Source organism: Leucopleurus acutus, assembly GCF_964270905.1.
Source record: "Leucopleurus acutus genome assembly, chromosome: 8".
Taxonomy (NCBI): domain Eukaryota; kingdom Metazoa; phylum Chordata; class Mammalia; order Artiodactyla; family Delphinidae; genus Leucopleurus; species Leucopleurus acutus.
Genome location: NC_139151.1, coordinates 44,889,277 through 44,901,761, shown reverse-complemented (window position 1 = coordinate 44,901,761; position 12,485 = coordinate 44,889,277). Strand labels below are relative to the sequence as shown.

The window sequence follows — 12,485 nt, the reverse complement described above, 5'->3', positions numbered from 1 at the left end:
GCTGTTTCACACTCATTGCTTCCCTAGAGCAAAGCACTTAGTATGTAACTGTTTCAACAGACTCCTTGTCAGCCCTCAAAAACAGAAGCAGTGTTTCTTAAAAGCCCATGTTTTCTAAGGCCACTAGAAGAAGATCTGCCAAAAGATTTGTAGTTGGTGTCTTCGTCGGTTGATGTTGAATAGCACTATTAATCTCTTGTTTCCATTACAGGTGTACTTGGCGTCTTCCACCTCGGGTTTTAATCAGGCGACTGTGTCTGTGGGAACACCGGAGGTCTCGGCTCCGTTTGGGAACCCAGCGTGGTTTCCAAGGACATTCACAAGGACGAGGAGCTCTGAGTGTAATCTCTTATGATAAGTGTGTCGTATTTGGGAGACGATGGGATACAGAGGGCCGACTCGGACACTGGCGAGTTGGGAGTGGTACTCCCCGAGTCCACCGAGTCTCTGAAGGGGGACGGCGGAGTGAGAGCCACCAACTCCTCCAGGTCCGGCTTGCCGGCCGCAGCCTCGGGCCCGGCCGCCGGGGGCTCCCGGGCAGCGCCCCCAGCCGGCGGGGCCGCGGCCGCGGGCTGCGCACCACCGGTGATCTCAATGGCGGGCAGCGGCTGGATCTCGGCGAACGTGGTCATGGTGGTGGGCAGCTGGATCTCTTTGGGGATCAGGTAGGACGAACAGAGCGGGGCGCCCGCGCCGGGGCCGGGAGCGGCGGTGGACAGCATCATGGAGTTGAGCTCGCTGATGTTGGCAGTGAAGCGGGTCACCACGCTGCTGATCTGCTCCATGAGCGAGCCCTGAGACGAGCTGCTGCGCGCCGCGGGCTCCGAGTGCAGCGACGGCAAGTCGTCGTCCGTGCGGCCGGCCGAGCCCGCGCGCTGGCTCAGCGTGCTGATGGGCGACGGCGAGCGCGGGCGCGCGGGCGCGGGGAAGTGCTCCTCGGCCTCCACCACGTCGTACAAAGCCTTGGGGCCGGCGTCCGGGGGCTCGGGCCCGCCTCCGCCCGCGCCTGCGCCGCCCGCGCCCGCGCCGCTGCCCGCGCCGCCCGCGCACAGGCCGCGGCTCTCCGTGCTCTTGGGGAAGGGCTTGATGACGGCAGTTTGGTTGGGGTTCTCTTTCTTGTTGATGTGGATGGACAGCCGCTGCCACAGGTGCTGCCCCCGGCTACTCTTCTCGTTCTGCGCCCACGTGACAGATTTTCCATTGGAGCTGCGGAGAGAAGAGAGACAAGAGGTGACTCCGCGAGGCCCCGGACGGGAGGGCTTCCCCGGTGGTGGGCGGCCGTGGGGCTCGGACTGGGGAGGGCTTTTCTTGTTTTCTCAGGAAATAGGGCATCAAAGGACACCAGGGAAAGAGATCTTGGACGTGGCTTTTGCTTGCTTGAGTGAAAGGCTGCTTTCTTGTATCTGGTCTTCCGTTCATCATGACCACGGAAGTGTGTCAAAGGGGATATTAGTGTGGATAAAGGGCTGTGTATGGGGATTCTGCAGTAGTTCTGAGACCACTCGTGAGTGCAACAGCTGGTTAGGCTGCAGACCTAGAAGCTAGGGCTTGCAGTATTGTGGTTGTGTGCAGACGTTCCGGTGACAGGGCACGGGCTTCCCAAAGTGGGCAGCCTCTGAAAGGAAACAGAACTAGGGCCTCAGCTCAACCCAGTGATCAGAGGGCAGGGAAGGGGTAGGAGTCAGGGGTTACCAGGAAGTAGTGGTTCCAATTCAGTTTTTATTCTGCACGCCCGTGGTTGGTGCATTTAACTAGGGATTTCTGTAAGAACTCCTGACTTTGAACATGTTTGTACTTAGTCTGGCTTATCTGGTGGAAGATACAAATTCAGTGAACACATACACTAATTTGTAATTAATTAGAACTCTTCTACTTGGTAGAAATTTCCTCACGCATTTATTTTAAGGCCTAAAACTTGAATAACAATTCTGTGAGGGAGCATGCAGTGTTACTGCCTTTGGCACCTAGCTTACAGTTTCGAATTAGGGTCTCGATGAGTGTTGTCTGACTGACGTGGTTTCTTAGGACCTTTCTCCCTCTTCTTTTCCCCAAGTAGTCCTTTTTCGTCTCTACTCTGGGAACTGAAATCTGCTCTGGTGAAGAAAGAATCTAATGCGGCTGATGCCTCAGCCTCAGAGCCTGACTGTGCCTTCCTTACCTGGAACCACAAACTATCAAGAGCCTCACCTATGGTCAGGTGATGTGCTCTGACCTTCAGGGATCTTATATGGAGAGATCCTGGGGTGATTTCCCACAAAGGAATACAAGATCTCTGTAACTAGGGGCTCTGCTACATCCAGACAGCTCTGTTCCAGGTGCTGTGACCAAGAGATAGCCTTGGGCAGTCTCTGAACAAAGGCTTTGACCACCCAATTTTATGATCTCAGCTGGTGGCTATTAAACTTAATTGTGCGTAGGACTCACCTGGGGTATTTGTCAAATACCCTGGTGAACCCCAGGAGATTCTGATTGTCCAGATTGGGTTCCACGGATCTATGCATTTTACAGGCACTCAGCCCCCCTGCTCCCTAAAGTGATTCTGCAGCAGGTGTTTCACAAACTGAGAAGTTCTAACAAGAAGTTATCCTTTCTCCCTGGGTTCCCATTGCTCCCTTGGCCTCCTTGCTGGAGGGCTGACCCGCCTTTATCAGACAAGGGACTGAATTGTGTTTGGAGCCCACCTGCCTTGGGACTGCCAACTGCAACTTCGAGATTCTCTTTTGCTTGAGACGTCCACTCCCTTGATAAGGGACCACTGTTTCTGCAGCCCCTATAACAACATGCTTCCTGCCTCTTTCCCACACTGCTCCCCATGTCTTCATCTGTCCCTTTCCACTTTGTGGTCTTCCTTTCTTTGCTCCTTGCACTGAAATCTCATTCCATTTAATATACCCAGTGTATTGCAACCTGGTGTCCTTCAGAATTCTTGAATGTGAAATGTCCTCCACCCTCACCCCTTTTCCTGCAAATAATGAACAAATTATTTCCAGGTTTGGAGGTTGCTGTGCATTCCCAGCACAGCAGAAGGGACCCTGCCAACCTGTTAACTTCCTTCCCAGAGAGTTTCAGGGTTTGTTTTTATGTTTTTGCATTAACCTGACCTGCCACCCTTTATGTTTTCAGTGCATTACTTTTCTTCTTCCTAAATGTCCACTAACTTCTGGAACATGGCACAGAAGAAATGGGCCAGATGATTTATGGGATTTGATTGGGAGGATGGTTGCCAACAACCCCATTTCTCTCCTACTGGCAAGATAAGAAACAGACATGTCCGGAGGGACAATTAGTTTTTCAGGTAGCTGAGGCCACTTTTGACACAAAGCATGGGCTAGAAACTAGAAGTATAACTGGATTCATTCTGCCAAGCTCTAGGAAAGTTTTTGCTCCCAGCACAGAGAGGTTTTGATGGAACATAACTTTAACAGTCATTGGAATCACATGTGGCCGGGCTCCAAAACATGATAGCAGATTGAAAAACCTTTGGGTTTTCAATGTGGGAGAAGGAAGCTGTCCTAACCAAGCAATCTGTACAGAGTACTGCCATCTTTCCTGGCCATGTCTTTGCTCACAGTGTCACAGGGTCTGTGGCCACTTGGGAGAGAGTGCACCGGACAATCTGGATAACAGTGGAAATGGACAGAGGACACACCAGAGTCATGGAGTCCAAATCTGAGCACTTCATTTCATTTCTTGGGTCATGGAATATTTTTTTCTCCAAAGCAAATGGAGATTCTTAAGAAAAAACTGACCTACAAGAGACGTTAATCTGTTTATCAATAGAATGTAGTTTCTATGAAGACAGGGACCTTATCTACCTTGTTCACTGGCACACAGCGAGATCTTAATGAGCGTTTGATGGATGAATAGGATTCTTAAGGCAACAGGGCTGTTGTGTGGTGTATGGAAAGTGCAATGGACGAAGGATCCTAAAATCTGTATTCTAATTCTGCCATTCTGGATGCTTGGAAAATAATAATCTCCTTAAGCCTCAGTAAAAAAAAGCAGATAGTATATCATTTGGTGAAGATTGTTGTGAGGAGATGAAATGAGACAATGAAAGTGAAAGGTTCTGGTAAGGAGAAGGTATCTAAGATGTTATTTTTTGCATTCTGTGTGAATACTAAGTTTCAAGAAACAAAAATAATACATTACAGTCGGCCCTCTGCGGTTTTGCGGGATTTGAGCAGCTTGGCGTTTGGTCTCTGCTGGGGCTCCTGGAATTAATACCCAGGGGATACGAAGGGCCGACTGTACCCAAGGCTGTTTTGAGCTCTGGTTGAGGAACAGAGAATTCAGTGCAAAGTAAATATTTATGGTAAGGCCATAACATACTTCTGGTTGTTCCTTCTTACCCTGACCGATTGTACCCAGCTTTGGAGTTACAGGGGGTTTTATCTGCGGCGTGTCTTTTCTCACCCTATGCTGTCACCTTGGGTGATCACCTCTCCTCCACTAAATTTAACATTATTCCACTTCCAAAGTTTACTTCTTCCTGATCTTTCATTGAGCTGCCTCCTCTGCCTTTTCCTTCTTTTTTACCTAAGTACTTCCTATCTTTTTTTTTTTTTTCTTTTTTGACTTTTCCTTAATTGCTTTTTCTTGAAGGAAGCTTTCCTGACCCTGCTCCTGACTGCGTTAGATTCCCATTGTCCCTGCCGTAGGCACTGAATAACTCTTTGTTGTATGTCCATCTCATCTGCTGGATGGAGTGTTTTGAAGGCAGAGACAGAAGGTTCTTCATTTCCTGTTATATCCACAATACCCAGTGCATTGCCTGCTCAATAATATTTTTTGGCTAATAATTGAGTGGATAAATGCATTCCATTTTTAAAAATTCATACTAATTACTTTTGTTAGAATTAAGTTTTAAAAATCATTCAATATTAATGAAATTCTTTTATCTTGAGGATCCATCTACTTCTTATATAACTCAATGTAATCATTAGTACTCAGTGTGTACTGAAAAGGATGTATGAAAAGGTATTTCATAAACTAAGTACAACAAGACAGATCTTGATATCTATCATGAAAATCACAAAGGAAGTGTTGATTTCTTTTTTGTAGTTCGTATATATCTGTTTTAGTGAAACTTCTCGGTGATGACAGTTTTTTGAGGCAGTTACCAGTAGGGGACCCAGAATGTGGCTCCAAGATCTGGCCATGACTGATGTTGGGCAAGTCACTTAATACCTTTGAACCTCTTTGCTTATTGGTAAAAAATAGAAGTGAACCACCCTTTCTGACCTCACGTGATTTCTGGGAGGAACCAAAAGAGTAATATACATTAGGGTGTTTTATAAAGCATAGCACCTCTGCAAGGGATTATCACCATCAAACTTTCCATTCAATGGAGGTAAAATGTTGTTTATTAGTATTTAGGCCGATAATTTTTTTTTTTTTAAACATCAGGATTATACATTTGTCCTAGGGCCTGAGGTAAGAAAAAGGAACAAACTTTTCCTTACCTGTCTACAGCACTTCATCTTCCCCAGCTAATATTTTGGGCATTAGAAAAGGAGGAAGAGGAAAGAAGATTGGAGGGAGAGACAGAACCAATGGTCTGCTACGTCTGGGAAGGAGGACAAACTGGCCAAACGAAAGAGAAGAAAACAACACAGAAACCTTGGTCTTTGCAGGCACCAATCAGCCCTTTTGCCATATATAATACTATGTAGTCTAGTGTTCTCATTTTTATGATGATTTGCTCTTTATTTCTGGAAAAACAAAAACCACAAAATTCAGCCTTTCAGTAAGAAAGAGGGTTAGGCTTTTTTGTTTGTTTGCTTTTTGTTTAGATTTTGGGTTTGCCAAAATGACACCTTCTACCTTTATTCTCAGAAGTTTGTTCTCCCTCTTCTCTTCCATGTGGGACACTTAACTAACGTATTCATTTCAAGCAGGCTCCAAATGTCAGCTCAATGACCTCTCCCAATTTCTCTACCCATCCCCCAAACCTGCAGGCATTAGAGCATACTGCCATGGCGCACCATCGTTAGGAAGCAAATGTTAGTAAAGAGAGAGTTTGACTGTCAAACAACTCCAGGGATTTAGAATTTTTGTGTTCATTTTAAATGGCTGTTGAATGATCTGTGTGATTTTTTTCCCTCAGAACTCGTTTAGGGTTTTATTAATGGCATATAAGCAATTAAGATTCTCAGAATATTTCACTGAATTAAAAAAAAAAAACTAGGCCCTCATCCTCCTTTTGTTACATTACATTGTTTATTAATACTTTCCTAAGTTGCATAGTTTCAGGGCATAAGAAAAATCAAATGTATCCTCTGAAAATCAAAAAATTATTTTTATGAAAAAATTATCTTCATTACTAAACCTCTCTTTTTTTGTGATTTTGAGTTAAGGGGTAGCCAGGAGAGAGGTATAGTAAGGTTATGAGCTTCCTAATATAAAAATGTATTTAAAAAATACAAAAACCTTGTAACATCATTAGCAAATATGTCTTTGGAATGACATCAGACAATATTAGGTCAATAAAATAATTTTATGAAGTAAGAATATTATAAGCAGAAAATTTGCAATTGCAGTTCCATTTTCTGCACCTTTTCTTAAACTTTTAATTTAAAAATTTTTTTTAACATCTTTATTGGAGGATAATTGTTTTACAGGGGTGTGTTAGTTTCTGCTTTATCTTAAAATTTTATAAATCAGTCTATTTTGCTTTCAGTAACTTGTTTTGAACTACAAAATATGGAAATATAGTTTTAAAAAATACTGAGGAATCTGATATTGTTTATATTCAGGCATTCTAAATTAGGTGGGAGAATTTCTTTCTGAGCCTTGCCTAAAACCTGACATCTTGATTTTGACAATTACACTGAAAAACACACCGTAATATATAAGAAAATGGCAGAATCATCTATATAAATTTACCGACTTATAGCATAAATGGATGTAAATAGCTATTCTGCTGTCAAAAACAATTTAAATGGCCAGGATGATGTATGCATTAGAGATGCACATATAGAGAAAAACACTTGGGTAGTGGAGATGAAGTCAAGGACTAAATTACCTGATAGAGGCATAATAATCAAAGCAATACCACCTGTTTTCATAGTGCTTTATAAAGCACTTTAGGAACACTGATTATCAGAGGTTGATAGGATCAAAGTGTTTATCCTCCTTCCAAAAATGAGAAAACCAAGACTCAGAATAGGTGCTTTACCCAGGGTTACACAGAAAATGACAAAGCGGGGACTAATACCATGTTATGATTTTCAATTCCATTTTCCGTGACAGTACACTGTCCATATTTGTTTTTTGAAGTGAGCTCTCCTTATTCCATGGCAGAGAGCCTCAGATGTTATCTGTGATGGTATGTGCGTTTAAGTAGAGAAGTTAGTAGTAATTTGATTTGTATTCTCTCTTACCCTGTATGGCTTTACTTCCTTTTTTTTTTTTTTTTTTTGCGGTACGCGGGCCTCTCACTGTTGTGGCCTCTCCCGCTGCGGAGCACAGGCTCCGGACACGCAGGCTCAGCGGCCGTGCTCACGGGCCCAGCCGCTCCGCGGCACGTGGGATCCTCCCGGACCGGGGCACGAACCCGTGTCCCCTGCATCGGCAGGCGGACTCCCAACCACTGCGCCACCAGGGAAGCCCTGCTTTACTTCTTAATCTTGACACTCCAATATATTTTGCAGTCTCAAGAAAACACCCTGCATCTCTCTTTGGTTGCTAACTCAAATAGCACAGGTTGATTGAGCACCTATATTTGTCAAGGATGATGACTGGATGCCTTGATGATGAAGTCCTTGAAGCTTACAGCCATATACATTAATATTATAAGGCAGTTTCAGCCTTTTTTTTTCATGTTGTGATTCAACAGAAGACAGTTGTCCTGTGTATAGCACACTTATTTTCTCTCTGACTTATTTTGGAATACCAGTAAATGAGATTGGTGTAATTTCAGGGATAATCTTAAATCTGCACTATTTTGAAAATTTTGGTATTTCATCTAATATTGGTAGTAAGTGATTTGTGGTACCTTTGCCAATGATTTTGATTCATCGGTACTTTTTGATATTGCGGCTGAGAGTCACTGATGTAAGAGACTTCCCTCAAAGAGGGTATAATTGATTTCAAGAGAACATACTTACAGAAGAAGGCTAGCAATATGAATTACAGTATTCTGATAGAGGTTGTTTTCCTTTTACCTAGGACCTTGAAATGAGGAAGCAGACGGCCAGGAGGAAGGATGCTAAACATGAGGTGAGTGAGAGATGGTGGAGCATGGGAACAAGCAGTCGGTTCATTGAGTTCTTAGAGGGGACGGATCACAAGGGAGTCAAACCTTCACAAGAAGAAATCATTTCTAGTGGGAGGGGGTTGGCCAGGGAATGTTGCCTGCCTACAGGAGGCAGATTGCACCTAGGCCTTGAATAATTAGTAGGTTATGGCAAAATCCAAAAAGAGAGTGCTAAGAATTGCTCTCCAGGAAGGATAGCAGTGACAGAAGTCCAGGAATCCACAAAGAATTTTCCAGGAAATAACCAGTAGTCCAGTTTGACTGTGTAGGTATAGAGTAAGAAGTTAAAGCATCAGAAGGTAGAGTTTAGACTTTTTTGTCTGCTGTAAAAATTCTTCCTGGCCACCCCTGACCTACAAGAGTCTTCTTTCTTCTATTGGATTGGCCAAAATGTTCGTTCAGGTTTTCCGAAACATCGCACAGGAAAACCCGGACGAACTTTTTGGCCAACCCAATACTTTCTTTTGCTATTTTAATAACTCATTAGTAATCAGCCTTGGACTTCTTATTAGTGTCTGGAATAAATGGGTGGTCTAACATGTTAGACCAGAAAGATGCTCTGATTATTAGATACATATGTCATCTACATGCTTGATCAATCAATAAATGAATATATCAAGAAGTACCCATCACTTTGTTATTCTTCAACTGTAAGAATTCTCTGTTGTTATTTAATATTTTATGTATTTGATCATCTTTCTCGAGCTCAACAAAAACAGTTGAACTCAGGAAGCATATATGCCATAATCTTCTTTAAACCTTCACCACAGCTTCATCCATTGACCTTATTCCTTGTCTGGCCCCAGTCCTGGTCCTACTTCAGGAAGACGTTCAAGCCTAATTAATATTTAAGTTAATTAGTCCTTGAGGCAATGAGGAACCAAGAAGATTTGACACAAGCAATAGTGGTACCCAGAGTAGATTTAAGAGCTTGTTTTAATAGTGCAGGGATACAGTGTAAGATGCTAACAGTTGTGGCCAAAATGAGGATGGAAAGGAACATATTGCTATGAAAACCATTGTGAAAAAAAGACATTTGTCCTTGCGCTTTGGGTTTTTCTTGTTGGTATTAGAGGAATTCAGAGAAAGGGTTGCTCACGGGGGAAAGAAGTTTCAGGGAAGGATTTGCAAATAAAGTGGAGCTTACGGAGGCCTTAAAGCCTGGGGAATGTTAAAATCACATGGATAAACAAGATCCAGTTAATATACATCTCGCATATACGGCCAAGAAACTAATGCCATGTGTTTAACCCTGTGAAACCCTTCCAACAACCCCGTGGTGGACTTTCGCCTCTCTTTTAAGTAGCTGGAGCGGGAGTAGTGGCTGCATGCTTCTAAGATAATTCCCTCAGAGGACATCTTTTAGTAGGCATTTAGTCCCTAATAAAATCCTAGCGGGAGGAGAACCATTCAGCCCTATTTTAACTTACCTTTGGTCTAACAGCAGCGGAGCCCTTTTCAGAATGTTCCATGGCCAATCAGGGTGGGTTATTAAAGTGTCTGATGGTCTGGGATTGCTGCTACTTCCCCCAAGTTTTTATAAAGAGGAAGCATCTAACGCAGGGCATGCAGGAGCGTGTGCCAAGCAGAGGTAGTTTGTTGGATCATCACAGAGTTTTCTTTCTCAAATTAAGCTATTTCTTTCGATCCGTAATTCAGTAAGCCAGACTCAAAACTAAACTCCTCATACTGAGATATAAGTTCTAGGTTTAGTTGAGGTGCTTCAACTAAGATTAGAAGATTTTTTTTTTCCAAAATAGGAAATGATTTTTTTTCCCCAAAACAGGAAATGATTTTTTTCCCCCAGCCATCACTATAATGCCCAGATTGCAAGTGAGTAAAGAAAGAACAAAAGAAGACACAGCTGGGCTTCCCTGGTGGTGCAGTGGTTGAGAATCTGCCTGCCAATGCAGGGAACACGGGTTCGAGCCCTGGTCTGGGAAGATCCCACATGCCGCGGAGCAACTGGGCCCGTGAGCCACAACTACTGAGCCTGAGCTTCTGGAGCCTGTGCTCCGCAACAAGAGGCCACGATAGTGAGAGGCCCGCACACCGCGATGAAGAGTGGCCCCCGTTTGCCACAACTAGAGAAAGCCCTCGCACAGAAACGAAGACCCAACACAGCCAAAAAAATAAAAATATACATAAATCAAAAAAAAAAAAAAAGACACAGCTGTTTCGTGCCTGTGGGCTGAAGCTTCCAGGAAGACTTTGTGGAAGAATCCAGCTTGATTTAAACCTTGAATAAAACATGGGATTGGGATTGATGGCAAAGGAGAGTCTTGGAATGATAGTAACTCCCGTTTGAATAGAACTTTCTACTTCACAGGGTGTTTTCACCTGTGTTATTATATTTGACCTTCACAACAGCTGTTTGACATAGCGCTTCTAATGACGTATTTATAGGTCTGTTCCTGCACAAAACTTGGAACACTCCAAGGGCAGCCACTACATGCATCTCCTGTGTTTAATATGGTACCTGATGCAGAGTAGGTAGGCTGGGAGTGTCAAGCAAATGAAGTAAATTCTTTCACCTTGAGTGCTTGGTATAGACAGGTATTATTAACCTGTATTATAGATGCAAAAACTGCGGTTTGTAGAACTTAACTAAGTTGTCTAACTCAAAAGGCAGAACAGTGCCTCAAATATGACCCTAAATCCAGATCACTGCCACCACGCAATATTGTCTCTGTGCTGAGGGCCAAGATACACACTGAACCAAAGGGCTGACAAGACATACCTTTGTGGAGCAGCAAGGGAAATGCCAACACCCAAGTTTGTGTCCATAAAATGACCTGATAATAAATTCCAAAGCTCTGTGTCAACATTCACCTGAACATTGCAGAGATGACTCCGGAGGGACTGTAGGATAAGAGAATGTCCCCGGAATTCTACAGTGGTTGCTGAAAACATGATTTCTGTTTAGACAAAATATTCCTTTTGACCTTAGTTAAAGCACCTCAGCTAATGCATGTAACTTAAATCTGATGTATGAAGAGTACTCTGGTTTCGAGGCTTTGAATCCTGGTTGGACATCTACCACTAACATGCTTATTATGTATAAAAAGCTCCTCATTTAAGAAAGCAATTTTTTGGATTATTTTTGCTTATTGCATAAAATGGGCCATGCCACAGATGTGAGGCACTAAGTCAATTCCAGTTCCATTCCCTTTGGGTTGCTTCACGTGTTTCATGATGTATCTTTTCATTCCTTTCCTCCCTCCCTCCTTCCTTCCTTCCTTGTATTATGGTAAGACACTTAAAATGAGACCTACCCTCTTAAATTTTTTAGTGTACATTACAGTATTATCACTTCACACCTGTTAGGATAACTATTAATCAAAAAAACTCACAAAGGATAACAAGTGTTGGTGAGGATGTGGAGAAATTGGAACCTTTGTGCAAAATGCAAAATGTTGCAACATCTGGGGAAAACAGTATGGAAGTTCCTTAAAAAATTGAAAACAGACTGCCACCTGATCCAGCAATCCCACTGCTGGGTATATATCCAAAAACTTGAAATCAGGATCTCAAAAGAGGTATTAGCACCCCCATGTTCATTGTTGCATTATTCATAGTAGCCCAACAACCTAAATGTCCATTGGTGGATAAATGGATAAAGAAAATGTGTCGCTTCTGAAGAGACATTTTTCCAAAGAAGACATACAGATGGCCATCAGGTACATGGAAAGGTCCTCAACATCACTAATCATCAGGGAAATGCGCATCCAAACCCCAATGAGATATCACATCAGACCTGTTAGAATGGCTCTTATCCAAAAGAGAAGAAATAACAAGCGTTTGCAAGGATGTGGAGAAAAGGGGACCCTTGCACACTTTGGTGGGAATATAAATTGGTGCAGCCACTGTGGAAGACAGTTTGGAGGTTCCTCAAAAAGTTAAAAATCACACTGCCATGTGAACCCAGCAATTCCAACGCTGGGTATTTATCCAAAGAAATGAAATCAATATCTTGAAAAGATATCTGTACCCTAATGTTCGTTGCAGCATTATTTACAATAGCCAAGATACGGAAGCAACCTGAGTCCATTGATGGACAAATGGATAAAGAAAATGTGCATAAAGCAAATATTATTCAGCCTTGAAATAGAAGGAAATCCTGCGATTTGTGACAACGTGAATGAAACTTGAGGGCATTATATTAAGTTAAATAAGGCAGATAAAGACAAATACTGTATGATCTCATACATGCCATGGAAAGGAA

The 12,485-nt window shown here is 43.1% G+C and overlaps 1 protein-coding gene and 1 long non-coding RNA gene across 3 annotated transcripts in view; one reads left to right on the top strand and one right to left on the bottom strand.

Annotated features, from left to right (window-relative positions):
• Window positions 1-317: 317 nt before the first annotated feature.
• GRM5 (glutamate metabotropic receptor 5) overlaps window positions 318-12,485 on the bottom strand; it is a gene marked incomplete at both ends in the record, with an annotated part of 544,042 nt that continues 531,874 nt past the window's right edge. For both annotated transcript variants that reach the window (XM_082844898.1, XM_082844897.1), the window contains one exon: window positions 318-1,206. In XM_082844898.1, the coding sequence (XP_082701024.1) occupies window positions 318-1,206 (889 nt within the window). The remainder of the gene's footprint in view (window positions 1,207-12,485) is intronic.
• LOC309965420 overlaps window positions 8,183-12,485 on the top strand; it is a 252,681-nt gene continuing 248,378 nt past the window's right edge. The window contains exon 1 of the long non-coding RNA XR_014326387.1: window positions 8,183-8,223. This is a non-coding gene — a long non-coding RNA (uncharacterized lncRNA). The remainder of the gene's footprint in view (window positions 8,224-12,485) is intronic.